Source organism: Lissotriton vulgaris, chromosome 4_1 (genome assembly GCF_964263255.1).
Source record: "Lissotriton vulgaris chromosome 4_1, aLisVul1.2, whole genome shotgun sequence".
Classification (NCBI taxonomy): domain Eukaryota; kingdom Metazoa; phylum Chordata; class Amphibia; order Caudata; family Salamandridae; genus Lissotriton; species Lissotriton vulgaris.
In genome coordinates this window covers 477543007-477565838 of record NC_141691.1, presented here as the reverse complement: position 1 = coordinate 477565838, position 22832 = coordinate 477543007, and the positions used below count along the sequence as shown (strand labels likewise).

The window sequence follows — 22832 nt, the reverse complement described above, 5'->3', positions numbered from 1 at the left end:
AATACCAAGGGCAGACGAGCTTATCGATAGATTGGCTTCGGCCAACTACTTAAGTACGTTTGACCTGACAGCTGGGTATTGGCAAATCAGGTTAGCTGAGGACGCCAAGCCTAAAACCGCATTTTCAACCCCTGGTGGGCATTATCAGTTCGTGGTAATGCCCTTTGGTCTGAAAAATGCACCTGCCACCTTCCAACGGTTGGTGAATCAAGTCCTTACTGGGCTGGATGACTTCTGTGCGGCGTATCTTGACGATATCGCTGTCTTTAGCTCCACCTGGGAGGATCACCTGGTCCACCTGCGGAAGACGTTAGAGGCACTGCAAGCAGCAGGTCTCACTATCAAGGCCACCAAGTGCCAGATAGGGCAGACACAGGTTGTATACCTGGGCCACCTTGTAGGTGGAGGTCAGGTTCAGCCACTGGAGAGCAAGATACAGTCAATCAGGGACTGGGCTCCTCCAACCACCCAGACTCAGGTTCGAGCTTTCTTGGGCCTGACTGGTTACTATAGGAAGTTTGTCAGGAACTATGGTTCCATTGTGACACCATTAAACGAACTGACAAGTAAGAAAATGCCAAAAAAGGTTCAGTGGACAGCGAGCTGTCAAAAAGCATTCGATGACCTAAAGCAGGCCATGTGCACGGCGCCTATCCTCAAGAGTCCGGACTACTCCAAACCATTCATTGTCCAAACAGATGCTTCTGAGTTGGGTGTGGGAGCTGTTCTTTCTCAACTGAATTTTGATGGTCAAGACCAGCCCATTGCTTTTATAAGCAGAAGGCTGACCCCTAGAGAGAAGAATTGGTCAGCTATTGAGAGGGAGGCCTTTGCTGTGGTTTGGGCCCTGAAGAAGCTGAGGCCATACTTGTTTGGCACTCACTTCAAGATTCAGACCGACCATAAGCCCCTCTTGTGGCTAAATCAGATGAAGGGTGAAAACCCCAAACTGCTTAGGTGGTCCATTTCCCTACAGGGGATGGACTTTACAGTGGAACATAGACCTGGTACTGATCATGGCAATGCCGATGGGCTCTCCAGATATTTCCACTTAGAACAAGAAGACTCACCTGGTCAAGGTTAGCTTATTGTTCCGACGTTTGGGGGGGGGTAATGTAGGAGAGTAGGGTCTGCAATCCTATGATCACCCAGATTTTTTGCTTTTGTTTCACTGGTTTACGACTTTCTCTGGCTATGGGCCTGCTAATCAGACCCACAGCCTGGCTGTTCTCTTTCTAAATTACGATATGTACCCTAGGTGCATTTACCAATTGGTACTGGGCCACCTTATCAGACCCCGTAACGCAGGGCATAGGTGTACCCAGGGCCGCCAGGGGCTGAAGCATGTATTATGCCACCCCTGGCTGGCCTCCTAAATTTGACACAACTGGCTGCACGACAGCTGGGGCGAAGGCGTGTAACCACCCTTCGCTTTAGGTATAGTAGCTCTATATCTAACCATACAATGGACACCCGAGTTCCTATCAGTCACTCCTATGGCAGGCCTTAACAATCCTGAAGGCAGAGTGCGTGGGCTCGTGTGAGCTAGGTTCAGGCCCGAGCCGAGCCCGGTTGCAGCTTGCGGAATCAAGACCCAATAGCTGTTCCATGATAACGCGTACCATATCGGTAACTCCGGTGTCGCGTTATCAAGGCATGTCGAGTAAGGTGTCATACGAATCGGGGTGCTGCCCTCTCACCAATTCTGGCGATGAGGTTAGCATCCCACCCTTCTAGAGGGACACGACATGTACGTAACTGTGAACCCCGGTTAAAGTTAACTGAAGCCTCAGCTCCACAAAATGGATGCTGCCACCACAGACACGAGTCTGACCTCCTGCTGCTGGGAGTCCTTCCAGCGAGGAGCACTTGGACAAAGGGTTTCCTGTCGAGGGCGGTGTTCGCACCGTCCCAGACAGGGTTTGTGTATTCTGGGTAGGTAGGGCTTTGGCGAGAAGGTGACTGCGGAGTGGCACCCCGGTGCTCACTACGCATCTGCCGGTTAGAACCAGTTCCAGGGGCGACGGCCCTGGCCTGGGGAAAGTCCGGCAGGGGAGAGGGGTGTAACTACCCCCCTTTCTGGTCCCACCCTTAGGGCAGGACCTAGTCATGTACCCACCCCTTTCTTTAGAATAAAGACCGGAGCGGGGACCCTTCCAAATTAGATCATCTTTGATTCAAGAACTACTTTCTACGAAAGGACATTCAAGACTCTTCTCAAGATTTCTCCCTTGTGACTAAGGAGTAGTCACCCTGCATCAGCGGGCACCAACTAAGAACTCTGCGGTTTGCTGTAAGTCCTTCCTCAAGGAATCCGACGGCCCAGCTCGACGAGAACCGGCTTCCCTGGCACCTCTGACCTCTACCCACGTCATCAGCTCAGCTGTGATCTGTGGGTGCGACGAGACCTCGAGGGACCGGCCATCATCAGAACCTGCACGCTCTTAAAGCCAGCACGACCATCGAGGTAACTCTCTGGTGAGTGCTCTGGGGTCCGAGAAGCCCCGACCCTGAGCCGCTCCAGCACCGAAGTGCAGTCTCCCAGCATCTCCACGATCTGCGTGGGGCCCTTCTGCTCGCTGCTCAGCACGTTGTCTGGTCACTAGCCGCTGGCTTGTGCCCTTCTGTGACGACATCCGAGAATCATCACTGCTGGTCTGGTTGCTCCAGACTGGCCCTTGCTTCCATCTTTGCGAGAAGCACCCCGGACCCTCCTGGTCCACTCAAGACGCCATCTTAGGCCCACCACGTGGCCCTGAGATCTGCCAAGGCTTGTTGCCCCATCCTGGGCCCAGCGACGCCGACAGCATCATCCTTCGTGGGACAGCTCGCACCTCCGCCGTGGTCGCCGACAACGCCTCCTGGTCCGTGAGACTGCAGAGCCTAGCGTCGCCCACTCACCTGGTCGAGGTGACGGCCAACCGGTGCCTTCCTGGTACCCTCCGACTACTGGCTAGTAGTACGAACTTGGTCCCCTCTGCTTTCAGGTTTCATCAATCTCCGATCCAGGCTTGGATCTCTACGAACTATTCAGCACTGGTCGCCGGCCAGCAACTCCTTTTCTTCCGGCTCCTGGCTCGTCAGCGAAGACCCCGACGCCTGTAAGACTTGTGCAGCCGCAGCCCTCGTGGCTAGGTAACTCGGCATTTCGGTGCCTGCATAGCCTCCTTACTCTAGGGTCCTGAGTCCCTCGCTTCCGACTTGCCTTATCGGGTCCGCCCGAGATCTTAATCTTTCCGTGTCCACGGACACTTGTTTTAATTGTGCACTTGAAGTATTTGCTAAAGAGATTTGGTTTGTGCTTAGTACCCTGTCCTCATAAAGAGTACAGGGCTGTTGTGATTCTTAATAAATATACTGTTTATTTTCATAACACTTGTGTGGTGTCCTTTCACTGGGTGTTCAAGGGGTACATGTGTGGTAAACAGCTGGCTTAACGCGCCCTCTCGAGTCTTTAGCCTTAGACTGCTCGTATCCACGCTACTAGGATAGCTGGTCTATAGGTTGACTTACAACCAAACACCATAAGGGTCGTTGGAACGATACATAGCGGTCGCTAGAATAGCGAACGTTGCATATCGGGCCAACTTCTCACACCATCAACGCATCAAATTCACTCATCAAATTGACAGAAGAACAATTTCCTTTTTGGGTGTACTGATTCAAATTGAAGACAACAAAATCAAAACTAACGTTTATGTTAAACCAACAGATGGGAACAATAGTTTACATTACCAAAGCTTCCACCAGCAATCATTGAAACAACATCTACCGAGCTCACAATGTATCGGGCTTAAAAAGATCATTAATACTGAAGAAGAAGCCACTGAAACCATCTCAAAATATGCAGAAAGGTTTAACAAAAGAGGGTATCCATCAATTGTGATTAATGAATGCATAGAGAAAGTGCAACAGATGGAAAGAAACACGCTCCTAAAAGAGAAGCCTAAAACAGAAGAGCAATTCAATATGTGTATTCTGAAGTATTCAAACGAAGCCAACAAAATTAAGAATATTGTGAAAAAGCATTGGCATATAATACAAAATGAAAGTGATCTTAATTGCATTTCTAAGACTAGAATCATAATTGCATTTCAACGATCTAACAATCTCAAGGAACTGCAATCAAAAAAAAGCTCTCACGCCACCACCCAGTAAATTCAAAGGAATGCAAACATGTGGTAACTGTGTACACTGCAATAATGTCATAAAAGACAATGATTTTACACATCCTACAAAGGGACACAACATCAAGTTAAAACACACAAGCACGCGCAACACTAAAAACGTGGTGTTCGCCATAAAATGTCCATGCGGAAAAACATATGTTGGCATTACAGAGAGGAAAATTAAAGTCAGAATGACGGAGCATAAGAGCAGTATAAGACAGAATAACTAAAAATCGGCAGTAGCAATGCACTGGCAAGAAGCTGGACATAATGTCTCCCAACTAAGATTCACTATACTGGAACAATTGAAAATCCGCCCTGAGATCAATCCACACAGTTACTAAAATCTGAATTTTTTTGGATGAGGAGACTTACTTCTACACAACCCACCGGGTTAAATGACCGTATTGAATTAGCCTGTTTTTTATGATCGAAACTTTTACCTAACAATTGTTTAACTTTGTTCATAAATGCAACTTAATAGTAAATCATGTCCGTTAAGCACAGCATTAACATTATCCACTACATGATTGTATTTTATCTGCATAGTTAAGACTTCTATAAATTAGATACGCATAAGATTTTATTTCGTCAATAAAATATTTACATGGTCACACATCACCAATGTACACAATTTGGATCATAGTTAATACCCCTTTAAAAGACTAAACATCCCTGAACATGTGATCGCTACCCGAATCACGCAGTACGTAAAACACAGCGTTCTTCGCGCAATACAGCATTCGAAAACACACTTGCGGTTTTGTACCAGAACACATGCATACGGAGATTGCAGAATAACACATCAAAGGCTGAATGTGGTAAGCATTGAAAAATGAAGGGTAATCGTTAATTTTAGATCACAGACTTGCAGAAGTCCAAGTTAAATAATTAAGAACGATTTTGATTGAACGCCATTCTCTATGGCCGCACCATTTCGTTTGAACCTCTGTTATGTGGATTTTAGTGCGAGCTTGATGCCGCCGACTCCATTTTACATAAAGACCACTATTGGTCACCTCTGTATCGCAGGTACAAGATAATCTTGATAATATAGCAAGCCAACAGAATAAAATAATTCCGGCATAAGATTGGGACCTTTAATATCAAAGGTAACTTACTTTTCAATAGCCGTAAACGTCACCATTACACAAAACTAACGCCTGATTTTCCCCTTTCACATCCACTTATTTTAAAGAGTAACAGCAAAGCACAACACAAGCTACTATACATGTATCAGAACACGCTTATAAATATTCAGCTTTCTGCAGGTTAACTACGCATACACACACTATCCGCGTTAGTGACTATTCTGGTGAGATTCGTACTGTTTAATGAGTCAGACTAGAGTATGCATTATGTAGCAACGTTCTACTTGTCATTTCTTTATGAACAGTTAATGTTCTTTGTATTTATATGCCAGAAGACTTTATGTAGTATGAATTAGAATTTCACAATGCAATGTTTTGAACAAACTTTATTGACAACGCACAATTGTAATTGTTTCTTGAACAATGTATATGTATTATTCTATATAGCACAGGACTGATACGTTTTTGTTGATTGTTTATTTTTTCAGACCCCTGAAGAAGGGTCCATTTGATTGACCCAAAATGCATTGGGTTTCGGCATTGATAATAATAATAAAAATCTAAAAATTAGCCTGAATAATGTCATTTAAGTAAAAACATCTATATTAACCGTCATGCATAACACAAGCTTCCTTGCTTTCTTTTCATGTTGTGTGATTTAGCATTATTTTGTCAAAGACATGCAGGTTTAGAAAGAGCAGTATGTTTATTGTCGCACAGCAGTGATTCTACCAATATGCAGAGTGCATTTAGTTAACAGAGGGATTCCTGTTTGAACTTACATCCTGCCACTGGTTTACAAACAAACAAAAAAAAAATCAATGGATGCTGCATTAAGTGACATTTGTGGGCGGTGCCTGGTTTGTAGGTACCAGGGCTTGAAAACATTACTGGTATCTTGAATACAATGCTCTGCAAATCAGGCTAGCTATATATCTCACTCTTGTAGGCGTATGCCTTTTCGCTTGCTACCAGACATGTTTTGAGTCTGTTTTAAATTACACTCATCAAAAGATCGGCCTGTGAATTGCGTGACTTATTATGTGTGCACAAGAGTTGTGTGGTGCAAGGTGCCATGCACATGGTGTTCACTATATTAGTTAGTGGGTGAGCCAGGATTGAAATGCATTCTTCTGAGAAATATTCTGCAAAGTATCCTTTGAACTAGGAGTCAGGGTGATATTTCTAACCAGTTGGTGCTGTAGCAATTATTTTTTTCTTTTTTTTTGCCCACTTTTCCTGGCAAATATGAACTTTTTTTGTCTAGCTAGTTGTTAGGTGTAGTTGTAACTGCTGTGTTTTACTTGTGAGAATGTGTCAATCAAAGTGTCACACATAATCTGTTGAAATACCACAAATAACTACATTAAAATATGGAAAGGTCACATAGGTAAACCAAAACAATAGTAGCTATGAGCAGATGTGGAAAGGTCACATAGTTAAACCAAAACCATAGTAGCTATGAGCACGAGTGCGACCCCCAAAAGGAGCATGTGCGACGCAGGCACATACTTCTGGGTAAAAGACTAATGATAAACTATTGCTCATCAGCTACAGCAGGTTGTCTGTCGTACATGGTGGTTTCATGTACAATTTAATCACTGGCCTTCAATCTGCACTTCACTGCTGACGCCCTCTCCATGCGTTAGCCGCTTCCTTTAGCTCAATACTTACCAAAGACAGAACGCAAGGATCGATCCACCGCTGGGTCTCTCGCAACCATACCCGCCATACCAGCCATCCCCGCCATCTTCACAGTAGCAGCAGCACCCCAACTTCCGGTCCGACTGGCGAAAAATACCACCATACATCCGGCGACGACTACAACATGTGAAGCCAACAGTTCTTCCTCTTCCGCCCAAGCAATGTTCCAAGTCGCGGCAGTCCCACTGTTGCCATGGAGACAGTTTCACCCTTTGAAGTCCAGTAAAGCTATATCGGCCATCTTGGAATGGGAAGAGTTAGTTATTCTTCTTCTGGAGCAGTATTTGACTACATTGAGCATGAATCTGGCAACGATTTGATGTGAAATAGCGAAATGTTTATGATTGTTTTAACAGTGTTTTAGTTGTTCGTCATATTTGTCTTGTATGATACATCATACGTTGGCCTGTGTTCTAAGTGGGTCGAACTTTTTCCCCATGTCTGCCGTGTCAATATTAATAGACACAGATAAAGGACTATCAGAAGCACCGGACTGTTGGGAAGGGACAGAATCCTGCAGACACGCGCGACAGACCAGGCAGGTTGAAACTAGAACCAGGGAATCATTTTGTCCCGTGGGGAGGGCTGCAGCCGATTAGTGCATAACATAGCTGAAATTATCCCCAAGCGTTACTATTTTGTTGTAGTTACACAGCCAAGAAAGCAGCACGCTAGAGGCAGAACAGGCAATAAGGAACGAATTGGAGATTGTCTGTGCACAACGTTTGTCTATGATTTTTCACGTTGGACTGTTTAAAGAGCTTCCATTCATTACGCTGCCTAGTGTTACACGGCAGTAGCAGACTGGCTAGTCTGAGAGTCAGCGTGTTGGCTGTTTTGGGGCCTGAATTATGGGCGGGCAGGCCAGTGTTTATTATTGATGCGCTGGTTGCTTGAGGGGCACATGCAACTTGTGCTGCCCAAATTTAACTCGGGGCGCTTCCCAGTGGTTCTATAAGCTCTCGAACTAAATTTACCAACTTCTAGCCTAAAGATGTGTTTCGAAAGAGGGGGTGACAGGTCATTATGTTTCTTCATTTTATTTTTAAAGGTTGTTATAGTGCTAGCTTGGTTCGTTGGTGTCGGAGCGCTTTACATACACAAAGGATAGAACAATTGTATTACATAGCAGGACATAAGGATGCATAAAATACAAAAACATAATAATTCGCCATACATTGCAGGGGAGAGAGAGAACATAGGTGGTTGAAACAGTCAAATAACCAACTACTCTTGCTGGTAAAGTGAGAGGGTACTCCGCTAGGTTATTAAGTCTAGGTTAGTTGACTTGGTCGGTAAAGTATTTGTTGAGGAAAAGGAGTTTCAGGTCCCTTTTGAAGCAAGAGAGTGAGGGTTGCATCTGCGGTCTGTAGGGAGTGCATTCCACATCCTGGGAACGTTACCAGTAAAGAATCGGCATTGAGTGGTTTTCATTTTCACTTTCGGGGGCATGAGAAGAAGTGAGTTGGAACTTCTCAGAGATCTGGATTTTCCTGCTTTTCCCAGTTTGCTGTTAAGGTAGTTGGGGGAATGTGAGTAAAGGGTTTTGGGAGTGATGCAGGCAAATTTTTAGATACATCTTACTTCCATGGGAAGCCATTTGAGGGTTAGTGTGATGTTTTCAAATATTTGTACACCAGTTATGAGTCAAGCTGCCATGTTTAGGACTGACCTTAGTGGGAGTAGGTGAGCTTTTGGAGTCCCTGTTAGGATGGCGTTCCCATAGTCCAGTTTAGCTAGGACAAGGGATTGCCCTATAGTCTTGTCATCTTCTTGTGGAATTAAACGTTTCATTTTCTTGAGGTGTTTTATTGACTAAAGCGCACCTTTTGCAGAGGTTTTGATGTGGTCCTTCTGTTGTACTCATTCCTGTTGCTCAGCCTAGAATGTTTGGTGTGAGAGCTTGTTAGAATGTTGGGTGTGTAAGACTGTCAGTTGGATCAAGGGATGGGCGGCAGGAGGCTGCTTCTGGTGGGGTGTTCCTATCCTCTTCTTAACTTACCATCTTACTTGAATAAAGTACTTACAAGGAACTACAAGGACTACGCTACATTTATTTACAACATTTTTGTCCACAAGCGTGCAGGAAACTAGCTACAAGAAAGCTAAGGAACCTACAAGGAGAAAAGAATTTCAACCTAATGAAAAGAAAATTCAAGAAAACAGAACAGAAACAGAGGACTTAAAAAAGAAGGTAAAATATTTTAAAATTCATAGTTTTGTTTAACCTTTTTGGCACCACAAGACCCCACCAGTGACCCCAAAATCGTTCGTCCTAAACCTCTAGTGTGCCAGATCATGTTCAAGGTCAAAAGCCACTGTAACAGCCACTGAGTGGACTCATTAATTACTGCCATTGTAAGATGAGAGATGTTTGACCTTTAAAATGGTGTTTGACACCAATTAACTGCAGCTATGAGTCATGTGTTACTGAAGGAAGGTTTCACCTTTTGATGCATTACTATGAACAGTAGCCCCAGCGTTGGTGACTTTGCTACAATTAACTGCAGCTATGAGTCATTGTAAAGAGCGGTAGGAGGCAGTATAAGATTAAAAGTTATTTATTTAAATTGTAGTATTAAACCCACTGGTGCTAGAGTCTAGGCATCTCTTCAGATCAGCTCCAACCGCTTCTCTGAAGTAGAATCTAGACTCACAACAAAAGCATTCTCTATTACATACCTAGGAATCTAAATGAGATAAGAGAACTACAGAACAAAAGAATAATGAAAGAACTACAAAAGAAATAGAAGACATATACCACAGTCATGTGTTATTGAAGGAAGATTTCACCTTTTGATGCATTACTATGAACAGTAGCTCCGGCGCTGGTGACTTTGCTACAGTCAGTTTGAAATGTGATATTGAGCCCGTTTTCATCTGAGTTTAGGATCACATCCTGGTTTGGAGTGTGTGTGCCAAGTTGGGGATTCACACTTTTTCTTGTGGTGTTTTTGCTTAGCGGCACATACTGAGACTTGGAGTCATGTGTTGGTGCGAAGTTGATCGGGGGCACAGGTTCGGGCCCCGTGTTTAACACTTTTACGTTGTGGTGATTGGTTACGATTCAGAAGAATTAAACACCATTTTGGATTTTCAGATTGGGGCAAACAGACTTTCAAAAGGCAAACAGTCTTGTAAAACCGTCTCTTTCAAGTTCAAAATACAAATGGGGCTTCGGTGTGCTACATTTCAATTTGGTGACTTTTCAACGAAAACATCCTTGTTGCACCAATATAAATGTCAGAAACTGACTTTTAAAACCATCACTCACTCTGAAGTGCAAAAACAAATTGGGGACTAACCGCTTACCTGGCTCTGTTCTTCGTGCTGTGTCTCTGTTTCAGGATTCCTCACTACATAATTTTTCCTCAGTTTGTCATGGACGCACCAATGTGCCGTGAGCCATACGGCATAGTGTCCTGAACGTGCTGCCATTTTCTTCTGGTTCACGCTGCCTGCTACTGTAAAAGTCTTTGCCAACCACATTTAAAAAAATAAAATAAAAAATAGGGCATTTTAACTGAACTGCAGCTCGTTTCTCGATGGACACTCGACTCCAAGGTACTGTTGGTTTAAAGTGCTCGGGGCAAAGAACAGGCCCGGTGTTTAAAATAAAAGGAGTTGTATGAGAGTGAAAGGGCCAGTGAAGCCAAGTCTTACATTTTTAGTAACCAATCCAGATCTGGAAAATGCCGTAATGATATGATTAACTTGAGAGCACATTTTGATTTGAAGTATTTCCACGTCTGTTTTGAAGTATTTCAATTACATTTTCTGTCATGTTTTGTTTTGGAGTGTGCATGACAGTGGAATATTAAGTTGAATTAGTTCATTAATTTGTTTTGTGATACTTGAGATGACTGTTAGGTTCCAAGTCACTCATGTATTTAACTGTTCATGAAATGACTAAGAGGTAGTTTAAGTCACTCATTGCATGTTTGGTTTATGGCAAGTTTGTGTTGCGCATGAGATGGCTGTCGGACTTAAGCCACTCATGACTTCATTGTTTTTCACTCCTTGCATGCATGGTTTATGGGAGTTTTATGTTGCAATTGGGATGGCTGTCAAGCTTAAGCCACTCATTACTATTTGGTTTTGCGTTTTTGGAACAACTGCTTTGGTATGGGAGTGGGCGAACCGGTCACGTGATTTTATTTTTGTCGTTATGAGATTGCGAGACCATGACCAGAGCTTGTCAGCGCGTGACCTAAGTGTCCTGACTGTCGTCACATTCGTGAGTTTTGTTTCTATGATGGTTGATTCTTTCCCTGTCAAGCTGTGAGTTGGCACACTTTTTTGCCTCGTGCTGACCTGGCCAGGCGGTTAGTTTGGTTTCTTCGGTTTTGTATGTGGTGTATTGGCGTGGTGGTGTGCTGGTTATTTCAATTTGGGAGTAATGTTTTGTTTGAGGAAGGGAGAAGGTGGTGTGTATGTAATGTGCTGGTTTGCGCGATTTGAGTGAGTGGATGTTAAATTGCTGATCATTCTTTATTTGATGTTAATTTCTGAATTTGCTTGATTTGACTTGTCTCCGCAACTTTATTCCTATTTTTTTTATTAAAGAAGGGAGATGTGTTGTACTTATTCCTGCTGCTCAGCCTAGAATGTTTGGTGTGAGAGCTTGTTGGAATGTTGAGTGTGTAAGACGGTCAGTTGGATGAAGGGCTGAGCGGCAGGAGGCTGCTCTTGGTGGGGTTTTCCTATCCTCTTCTTAACTTACCATCTTACTTGAATAAAGTACTTACAAGGACTACGCTATGTTTATTTACAACACCTTCATTGATAGGTTCTTGTCCAGGGTAATGCCTAGTGACTTTACCGTGTCGGATAGGACGAGGGAGCAGTTTAGGGCATCAAGATTCTTGAGCCAGTCGTGGATTGGTTGTTGGAAACTTTTTGGAGAGAACAGTATTAATTCAATTTTTTCAGAGTTCAGCTTTAAGTGGTTTGCGTTAAACCAAGTTTGGATCTTGGTTAGTATGCCATTTAGGTGTTGGATGTCCATGGGAGATTTAATTTTGTAGAAGATCTTATGTGTCATCCGCATATAGGTGGTATTTCACTCCTGCGTCTTTCAGAATGATTGTGAGGGGTTCCACGAAGAGATTGAAGAGAGATGATGAGAGGATCGAGCCTTGCGGTACCCCAAGTGTGACTCGTGTGGACATAGAGAGGCAGGACTTGATGTTAATGTGTTGCGAACGGTTCTGAAGGAAGCAGGTGAACCATTTTAGTACTATGCCATTAATGCCAGGGCGCCTCTTCAAAGTCTCAAGTAAAGCTGAATGATATATTGTGTTGAATGCCGCTGATAAGTCAATAAGGATGAGGAGACGAGCTTCACCTTCATCCAAGGCTCTGTGGATATCGTCTGAAATATTGAGCATAGCTGTTTCAGTGCTGCATCCCGATTAAAAGGTGTAGAGGCGGTTGAAATCCTCAATATGTTTTCTTAAGTTGTTGTTTGTTTGTCTGGGTTTCTTGCACTGTTTTGGTAAATACTGTCCTTTGTTTTCTAGGGAGTGTTAGTTTTTGTTCTTTTTTTGTTGTTTTATATAGTACAAACTTTACCCGAAGTAAGAGCTTTACATGAGCACCAGTTACATTACCTCCACGTCACAGTCCTAGCAATAGCTCCTCCTCACAGAAATTTGAAGCAAAACTTCCTTGGTCCCGTCAATACCCTCCAGGCCACTGCAGCACATCCCCTGTTTTTTTTTTTAGGTTGAGCCTAGTGTTGCAGCGCATGCGCTGCTCTCTTTGCGAGGCATGCTGTAGTAGGGTATGTTATAGAAGAGGTGTGGAAGCCCGCCCATATTTTTCATTGGCTGGCGTTAATAGTCCTTGGTACATGTTGGCTTCCGATTGATAATGAGGCTTCTTCGTCCCACCTTGTTACCGCCCTACCTCCTTTTTTGACCGCCTATCTGGACTGGATCTTTTACTTGTGGCTTTAAACTGCCTCCTACTTTAGACCTTAAGCACTATTTTTCTTTTTCATTTGGCTTTGTAAATGCTTGTTTCAAAGGTTGGATGGGTTTCACCTTCAGCCCTGGACCTTGCTGTTCATACTCTGCTGGAAGCATCGCATGTCGAGGATAGGGCCACTCTGCCATCACTTGGGTAGTCCTGTTCACTGTATAGCGCAGTGATTCCTGCCAGAATGACCTTGAGTGCTTTCGGAGCCTGTGTGACCTTCAGCTTCTGACCCAGAGTAGGTGACCTGTTGACAGTACATGCATGATGCAGACGAGACAAATTGGACAATAGCCAATAGGGCTGGAATCAATGACTGAGTTGTTTATTGATGGGTTCTGTTTCGCAGTTGGTGGTTTTCATGCCTCGTGCCAGCACCAGTGCAGGGATAAACAGAGGCTCACGAAACATGAGGCCAGATCCCTGTTAGAGTCTTGCTCGGACGGCGAACACAAGCTGCTATTCTCCCTGTTGTGTGTTTTCTTCTTCTTTTTGTTTTTTTTCTTTTTCTTTTTCAGTGTCGGGGGCCAGGCTCTTTTTCCGGAAGCCAAAAGAGTGGCTCTAGCAGACAAGCTGTGCATTAAAGAGGGACTATACGGACTTTGCAGTGTAAAAAATAAATATGTGTTAATAAAACTACAAGCTTGAAATGTGACCCATGCTTTGAAACAAATTGTTCTGGTGATGGCCAAAGCCAGTAGGCGTGCCTTTTGTGTACTGAGACTCATTTTCGGCCAGTGCATGTAGGCACCCGTTCATGTCGAAGTGACGAGGAGGGAAGGAGGCATACGCAAAGGGTGATCATGGGCAACTGTGACATAATGTTACTGCAGCACACTGCAGATGGGGAGAGGGCCCTGCGCGGAGGGTGAGTGAAGGAGAGGGCAGGGCGTCCTTGGCTAGGGACCTGTAAACGTGTCAGCAGCCGGGCAATTTTTTTTTAGCAGGAGAAAATCGTGCACCGTCACACTAGAGGTTTGGCAGTCCACACAACCCTACAGCCTACTGAGAGTGATAAAATAGGTTACTCGGCGAGAATCGTTCACATTGATGAGGCAGGATCAACTCATTGTTTTGAAGTCTGTTTGCATAAACCTACGGTAGAAGAGGTGAAGACTGTGTAGTTTCACCCTAAGCGGGTTACACATTTCTTTAGACATACTTAGAGGACATTGGCTAGAGATCAGGGTACTCGTTCTGCACTTAGTGGGGCAGCATTCACCTTTGATGAGCTTGGCCCCTGAGGAAGGGACTACTACGTCCCGAAATGCATCGGGCACAAACAAAATGTTTGCTGTTTATTATTTGTTCATTATAACGTGTATTAATATTATCTACATGGATAAAATGGAATTTATTATAATTGTATAATGTATACATTGTAGTATTGAATACATCAATGGTATACATATAAGAACAAGCATAGGCATAGCCAATAGGTCTTGCCTTTGGGTTCTTATAAGTGTTTTGCTAGAGGTATTGGCTTAAACTATGTTGTAGAGCAGTGTGGCTGCTGGCAATTATGTCAGCTTGTTTTGAAACGAGAGAGAGAGTAAGAAATTGCTTGTGTGTTGTTAATATCAAAATGGAAGTTAAGGTCACTGAAGTAAGAACAGCGAGAATTAGTGAAAATGAAAGGAGAAATAGATAGTGTGTGGGTAAATGTGAGAGATGGAAATAGAGAAGGTAGAAGAGTAGAAAACAAGCATTTACAATGCAATGGTCTCGGCAGCATTAAAGGTAGAGCTATTGGCATTGCTCACGATTTTTTATTTTAAATAATAAATAAATGGCATTGTCAATTACATTGCCAATAGCTTCATCGCTTGCATATGCGAGACCTATTGCATTAGCACCCACACACAGAGTAAGTAGTAGAGTGAGAAGTTGATAGTGAGGAGGAGAGAGTTATTAGTAAAGAGTATTAGAGAGCGCATCAGAGCTGTGTGAATAATAACAGCTGTGAGCCCGTGCCTGAGGTGCATCATCAGAGCTGTGTGAATAATACACGATACTCGGGCAGGACACACCACCGCTTCAGGCAGCTTGATTAGAATTCCTGGTGTTTCCTCCATACTTAACATCTTCATCAAAGTATGAGAGTGAAGCATGGTTTTAAAAACACTTAAACAAATACTACTTCATAACAATATCAGAAAATAGGATTGTCGCTGAACTTTTTAAGTAAATTAAGCTCACAGGACTCTTCACCTATGCATCAAGTTACGTACAAAAAGTTAAAAAATCATAAATAAGTACGTGAAACTCGAGTGCCATCATTTAGGGTTGCACAGAAGCACAACATTTAGAAGCACACCTGCATCTCGTATTTCTTATTTTTTTCTTGAATGCAATCACTTTCCTAACTCCCAAATGTGAAGCTGTAAAGCTGTGTTTATTGGCTTTATTGCAAAAGGCATTAAGCCCGTCTGTACAAATTTACAATGCCTGAATGGAAAGGAATAGCCCAGGGAATGACAGCATCATGCATTGGGATCCATCAAAGAGACCAGCAAGAACAGTGGGGCATCCTAACTGGGGTTACCTGTGTACACTACTTACAGGAGTTAGGTGGTAAATCAGCACAAGCACCATGAATTGGGAGCCACAAACCACCACATGCATGAAGAAGAGCACTGGGATATCATTTCCGAGGTCAAACAAATAGCCCGCCCTCTGTGGGAGACACTACTCTAATCCCTCTGCATGGGCAGCAGTGCCAGGATGTATTGAAGCAATGTGTGCTTCCGCAAGTAAGACACATGGGCATTAATTTCCTGGCGTGGGGAAGAGTTGTGGCAACCTCAGGCATGACTCAAGTAGGCTATCTCCAGCAAGGGTAAGGATCACTGCAATCACCTTGCATATGCAGCACACGCGGAGCAGGCAATACTGCAGGTGAGCACCAAGGAAGATCAGCAGACATGCAAGCCCTTCCAGATTAACACCATGAAGGGTTAAACACACTAACCATTCACTGTAGATGAATGTGTCCATTTAGACCATCATTTAGAGGTGAGCACTTGATTGGGAACAAACGCAAGACATGCAGAGAGGCTTTGTTTGGGCTGGGTACAGGAAGTTAGCACACACAATCATGATCACCCTACAGGAAGTGTGTGTGTGCATGGGCATGATGAATGTGGCACCGACATATCAACGCCTTACAAGAACAAAATGAGCCCTATGCGTGCGGGATACAGACATTCTCATGCGCTGTGAGTTTGTCTTGATGCATGTGGTTTGGCGTGTGTGAGTTTTGCAGTCCAGTGTGTGTGGTGTATGTAAGGACTAGTGTATAGTTGTTGTGCTTTGGAGAGTTTGATATGTGTTGTGGTTCAGCGTGTGGGAGGTTGTGTGCGATGTAGCGTGCGACTGCGCGGCCGGTGCACTGGTGCTGTTTGGTGTGTGTGTGTGTATTGTTCAGAGTGTGGGAGAGTTAGTTGGAGGCGAGGCAGGGCCGGGTCACTTAGGCGGCATGAAAATAAATAATAACAAGAGGGAGGGGGGGCCCTTACTCACCGGGCTCTCTTTAGCGCTGCTCTTCGGCGAGGGCGGCGCCCTCCTCTTCACCCGGTCCTGCTCCTGGGGGCCGGTTGCTGGTAATGGCGGCGGGCGGGGCTCTCTTCCTAGAGCAACGCAGGGGAGCCAGCACGGTTCTTCTGTCCGGACACCGGAAAACGACCAGGCCCCGCCCACGTCTTCACGGAGTCTGCCTGGCTTCCTGTCTCGGTGGGCCGGGCCGCCAATGGCAGTGCGGCCCTGAGCAGGCGGGCACAGCTGCCGGGCCGTTCACGTGTTCTATCAGGCACACGGCAGCAAACTGCAGTGAGAACCCGTATTTTTAGCTAGCGGGTCTCGCGAGTCATGATCTAAAAAAAGAGGAAACAAACCAAGCACACCAAACTGCAGTGAGAACCCGTATTTTTAGCTAGCGGGTCACGCGAGTCATGATCTAAAAAAAAGAGGAAACAAACAAACCTCAGAATACAGGTTCCATTCAAGGGCTCAATTTCAGGAAACACATTTACACTTTTTACGAACATGGCGATGCTCTGATAAAAGCTGTCAGATTTCTGAAATAACGAGTGACTGGAGGGAGGGAGGGGGAGCACGACGACCATGTTTCTCCGAGGCAAGGCAGAAATGCCTCGGAGAAACCAGGGACATTTTTCGGATTTGGGGGTGTCCTATTTGGAGTAACGGCTCTCTCCTCCAATGGCTGGCCTCCATTTAGGAAGCCAGCCAATGGGAGAGAGCCAAAATTAGAGGCGGGATGAAGAGCCCCTCTAAGAGACATAAGATCTCGCTACTTCCGGTTCTGACAAACCGGATAGTACTGAGACCTAAAAAGTAGTGTACCAAAAAAGCAAAATAGTAGGTGGGTATGTTGAGAGGATTATTAGAAAGAGACAAATAGAGGAGAGAAAGTGGAGGAAAAGAAAGGGCGACAGAGGAAGTGTGAAAGTGATAGAAATGAATAATAAGGATATTGGGTATCGTAGGAAAATATATGAAAATTAGGGAGAAAAGAAAAGTATTGGAGGGGAGAATGTGAAAATGTGTGAAACAATTTGTGAACGTATTGTTTTGAAAGAAATAAAGAGAATGTTTGAGAACTAAAAGTGTAGATTATGTCAGAAAGTAAAAGCTGAAATAAAAGAGAAGAAAGATGATCGTTATGAAAGGGTGAAAGTCAAGTGAAGTGAATATAGGCGCTTAGCAGGTGTGCACGAATAAAAATTAGTTTGTATAAGCTTGCTTTGGCCATTAAGGAAAACCACACACATGATGTATGCAGAGTCAAAAACTTTGTATAGATATAAACAGATTAAGTCACACACCTGTCATTAAAAAATGCCCTCTAAAACAATAAGCCTTTAATCTTGGCTTTTTCTGGAACTTTTATATAATGTGAACTCAAACCAAAGCTATCAGCACACTTCAGATAAGCGCCAGTTACATTACAAACGGACACATTCATTCTTAGGCATGGGGATAGTATGTGATTTTCGTAAAAGCAGAAGATGTGGAATCTCCCACCAAATATTAAACCGGTTGCCCAGTGTAAATTCTATCACCTCTAGGCATAATGCCACGTTAATGCATAGAAGGACAGGAAGGGCTGGGACAGTGTCAGTGCCACTGTAAAAAAAAAAAACAATCAAATAAATATGTAAGCACATTACTTCTAATTATTGTTTTGTCAGAAAGTGATTGATATTTTCATTAACTGCCAGAAAGCAGTGGGCCAGGTGTTTAGTACGTGCAGATTTGCTTCAATGTTATGCAACCCCACACTGCATGGAAGGCATAGGTATATCCATTTGTCAATAATTACTCCTCTGTTGGACTTCCAAGCATTGGCACCTAAAGCCTCAACAAATAAAGAACAGAGCTGCTGACTTTAGGACTAAGGAACCAGGTTCGAATCTCGGTGTCAGCTTTCCCAGGGTATGTATAAAACAAGCAATGGCCGCTCGGCCATGATCCTGGCACGACCGCGTGGCACGAAAGTCACATGGCAGCTCTGCACGTCAAACTCGCTTGTGCGCGTGACAGCCAGCTGGTGGCCGGCAAAAGTAGCACTTTTAAAAGCCAGCTACTAAATGTCTCGCCAGGCCAGCGCATGCGCTGGCTCTAGCGAGTCCTAAAAATGAAGGTTGTTTAAACAAAAATTTGGTTGATGTTGATTTGTATTTCAATTTTGAATTGACTTAATGAATGTTTTGGGTTTTAATACATAGTGAACAGTGCACAGCACCAGCAAGCTAACTGACATTTTTTTTTTAATGTTTTTAATGATTTTAACATATTTATTCCCCCCCCACCCCCCGGACAGGTATACATTCTGTACATTAACATCATGAACTTTACGTTGTGTTTTGTCATATTTATATATACTTTATACAGAATTTGCAAAATATATACCAAGCATTAAGAAAAACCAATTAAAGCAATAACATAAATACATTACAGCATTGATAATAAGTCAGTTTTGTAGATCTCGCCAGTGTGTGAGAGGAGTCCTGATTTTCATGCCCCTTTCGCGTCGCCGTCTGCCTTTCCGCTTATATATAGCTAACTAACTTGTAACATGTTTTTAGGAAACATGAGGCCAGATCCCTGTTAGAGTCCTGCTTGGACAGCAAACTAAAGCTGCTTTTCTCCCGGTTGTGTTTTTTTTTTTTCTTTTCAGTGTCGAGGGCCAGGCTCCTTTTCCGGAAGCCGAGAGAGTGGCTCTAGCAGACTAGCTGTGAATTAAAGAGGGACTATACAGACTTTGCAGTGTAAAAAGGAAATATGTGTGTTAATAACATCACAAGCTTGAAATGTGACCTGTGCTTTGAAACAAACAAATTGTTCTGGTGAGGGCCAAAGCCAATAGGCACGCCTTTTGTGTACTGAGACTCCTTTTCGGCCAGTGCATGTAGGCACGCGTTCAGGTCGAAGTGACGAAGAGGGAAGGAGGCTGGCGCAAATGGGTGATTGTGGACAACTGTGACATAATGTTACTGCAGCACACTGCAGATGGGGAGAGGGCCCTGCGGGGAGGCTGGGTGGAGGAGAGGGCAGTGCGTCCTTGGCTAGAGACCTGTAAACGTGTCAGCAGCCGGGCACTATTTTTTATTTATCAGCAGAAGGAGAAAATTGTGCGCCGTCACACTAGGGGTTTTGCAGTCCACACAACCCTACAGCCTACTCAGTGATAAAATAAATTACTACTTAAAGCGTCTTGAAACCCATATCTCAAAATGAAGTGGAACTTGAAGGCTTGACTTCTCATCGCGGCTACTTCACGTGACCAGACTCTTGTTATTTTTAGCTGAGCACTTAGGCTCCGTCTGCCTACAATTGTTAAAGCATATGTAGTGTATGTCTGCAGTGAAAAAAAGTGTCACGCAAACAGGTGAAAATGACAACATAATGTCGACAATCTTGATTTCTTTCCTAAATGCTACTGATGCACAGTGGTTCCGTCTCTCAAACGTCGTCACCCACCACACGAATGTGCTGTATTACACATACACTCATAGTTGAGCGAGTTAGGCTCTTTACGGTTTTGTCGTGTTTCACGAGGTAGCCGTGAGTTGAAGCTTTGAATAACCAGGTCAACCTTTCATCCTTTCGAAGCTGACTACTTGAGTACTGTTAAAGTGAGTAATAGTAACACTTATTGTTTATAGCACTGTGAAATGGCAATATTGTGTTAACAATAACTATAACAAGCATTTGCAATGCAATAGGTCTCGCATTTATGTAAGTTTAAACTAATGGCATTGTTATTTGCAATGTCAATAGCTGAAACTCGCGTAAATGCGAGACCTACTGCAAGGTCCAAATAATCATTGAGTTGGCACCAGCTTTGCAACCCTTTTAGGATGAATGCAATTTTTTGAATGTTGATGTAAGCTTGTCGGGACTTGGTGCTGTACTTGTTTAATGGGTGTGTGGCAAGAAACACACTTGCATTTGCTTTCAGATCACTACAACCTGCTGAAACACGATTCAGTGCTATCGAACGATAAGCACTTGCATGTGTCTGAGCAATACACAAGTTCAGGTCATACATTTGGGGTCGTGAATTCTAAGTATGTACAGATCGCAAACCACTAATGTACATTCTCAATGGCGGAGGAACTAAAAAGGCTTCCGTCAGGTTAGTACTTTTGCTCTCCACATTAAAAAAGTATCTTTTTGTCATCAAGCATCTACCCGGTGGGATGAACCTTAGAGCATACTGCTTATCCCGTATGTCTCTTGTGTGAAGAGAATGATACAGAAGATACGGTGTGTGTTGTTGTGGCAGTGGATGCTGTTCTGGAGTGTGCCCCAATTTCTGAAGGGGCCTGGAGAGAGGCGTGTTCCAGAGATTCTAACCCCGATAAGGTCAAATAATTCATTAATAAAGGGTGGCCAGAGAGCAGGACTCTTTCTGGTGAAATTAAGAATTTCTCTTTTGTGACGCCTGAACTGTCGGTTGTTGATGAGGTAGTGATGCGTCACAAACTTTTCATCCCTCCAGAAATTCTGCACAAAGAAATCATTCAGACAGCTCATCCGGGTCACTTGGGGTTCACCAAAACATTAAAAAACAAACAAAGAAACTACAGGTCTGAGAACCGAGAAATAACGACCGCAAAAAAGCTAATGTGTCTAGGTCATAAAAATAACTGTTCACAGCCAGAATAAAATCCCATCAGCCCACCGTGTTGGCAAATCTCATCATCTGGAATTACCTCTTGGTTGCAAACTGTATACGCACTGTTTTTATGTTTGACACTAGGATAGCGCTTATTAGAACTGATCTGTATCCTAGTAGCCAATTTTAAATAACTGCACTTCTTCACTTTCACTTACATGCACTGCAAATCATCAGCACCCCCTTCAAAGAAGTATTAGTTTTACCATTCTCTGGGATCTGAACCAAGTTAAATCTGGCCACTGTTAAATACATCTTGTGTTCCCTTCTAATGCTTAGAAGAGCACAGCCTTTGGTTGCACTAGGTTTGCAACCAAGAGGTATTCCCAGATGATGAGATTTGCCACCACGGTGGGCTGATGGGATTTTAGTCTGGCTGTGAACAGTTATTTTTCTGACCTAGATACATTAGCTTTTTTGCTGTCCTTATTTCTCTGTTCTCAGACCGGTAGTTTCTTAGTTTGTTTGTAAGTTCAGTGTGGGGATAGAATACTGCCTGGTCTTTAAATATTTTCCCTAGGACCCTGTGTGTAAAGAATGTGTGATATTGTTCACCAAAACATATCTGCACCTTAATCAATTTGATTGACGGCCTTCTCCGGATAGTCAAGTTAGATCAACCATTGAAAGTTGTGTGGAATGCCGGCAAACGTTAGAAAATCTTTAACGCTCCCCTACATCTTGTACCATTTCCAAAAGGTACCTAGGAGCAAGTTGGTCTCTACTTTTCTGGTCCTTATATGCGTTGCCTGTTGAGAATTTATTATTTATTTTAATAGTGGATTTTTTTTCTCCAAAATTGATGTTTTACAGGTTTTGTGATGGTCCTACTACTGTTAACTCCATAAAATGTTTAGAACATGTATTCAAATAGGAAGGACCACCAAAGACAATTGTCACAGACAATGGGTCCCATTTAATTTCACAACATATGTGTAGGTTTTTAAAGCACAATGAAGTTCAACATCTTAAAGTGGCTCTGTACTCTCACTCCTCTAATGGCAATGGCCTAGTTGAAAGGGGGAACAGAAAGGTAAAGAATGGGGTGCAGACTAAAGTGTCCTCCGCTTTAAATGTTCAAGAATTCTTAAAGAATACGATTTGGTCATAGGTATCGCCCCTCACAGCCCCTTTTACTTTGCTTAGAGAAAGGAAAGTGCACTCCAGTTTCTGTCCAAATTGGCTTTCAAGCAACAGTTGTCAAGGCATTGAATCTCTGGATTCCATTAGATCCGGGTTTGAGGTTAAACAAAACCTTATGAAGTCTCACTTCAACTCTGGTAAGCATTTTAAAAATGAGTCTTTAAAGGTGGGTTATTGGGCTCTAATCAAAAACCACAAAAGAGTAATGAAAGGAACTTCTAGGTACTCTTCACCTGCACTAGTCATTCTGGTGAGCAAAGGTTCTGCCCTTTTGAAAACAGGGGTTGGTAGAACAAGAGGAGTTTGGTCCTACTCACTGGCTCACAGGCAGAAAGCATCAAGAAACTTTCTACTTGTAATGCAGATAAGAGACAATCTTATGATAGGTTACAAGTTACTGTAGTTTCTAATTCTGATGCTGGTACCACAATGTCTTAAGGTGATTCGAGGACACTACAAGATTCTTTGTCCCTGTGACTGCCTATGATGAGGTAACCGTCAACAGAGAGAATGTTCGCTCTAGGAAATTACATTTACAAATTT

General features: G+C 43.5%; 2 protein-coding genes across 9 annotated transcripts in view; one reads left to right on the top strand and one right to left on the bottom strand.

Moving 5' to 3' along the window:
• Window positions 1-7148, bottom strand: part of CSTF2 (cleavage stimulation factor subunit 2) — a 321862-nt gene extending 314714 nt beyond the window's left edge. For 6 of the 8 annotated variants that reach the window (XM_086964620.1, XM_086964622.1, XM_086964623.1 and 3 more), the window contains exon 1: window positions 6935-7088. In XM_086964620.1, the coding sequence (XP_086820746.1) occupies window positions 6935-7067 (133 nt within the window). In that variant the 5' untranslated portion in view covers window positions 7068-7088. Of the gene's footprint in view, window positions 1-6934 lie in introns of all 8 variants that reach the window. The other 2 variants (XM_086964627.1, XM_086964628.1) reach the window with 2 other exon arrangements.
• Window positions 7149-7495: 347 nt separating this feature from the next.
• Window positions 7496-22832, top strand: part of TYW2 (tRNA wybutosine-synthesizing protein 2) — a 173872-nt gene continuing 158535 nt past the window's right edge. Inside the window, exon 1 of the mRNA XM_086964617.1 lies at window positions 7496-9158. The gene's annotated coding sequence lies outside the window, so the exon portion shown is untranslated. The remainder of the gene's footprint in view (window positions 9159-22832) is intronic.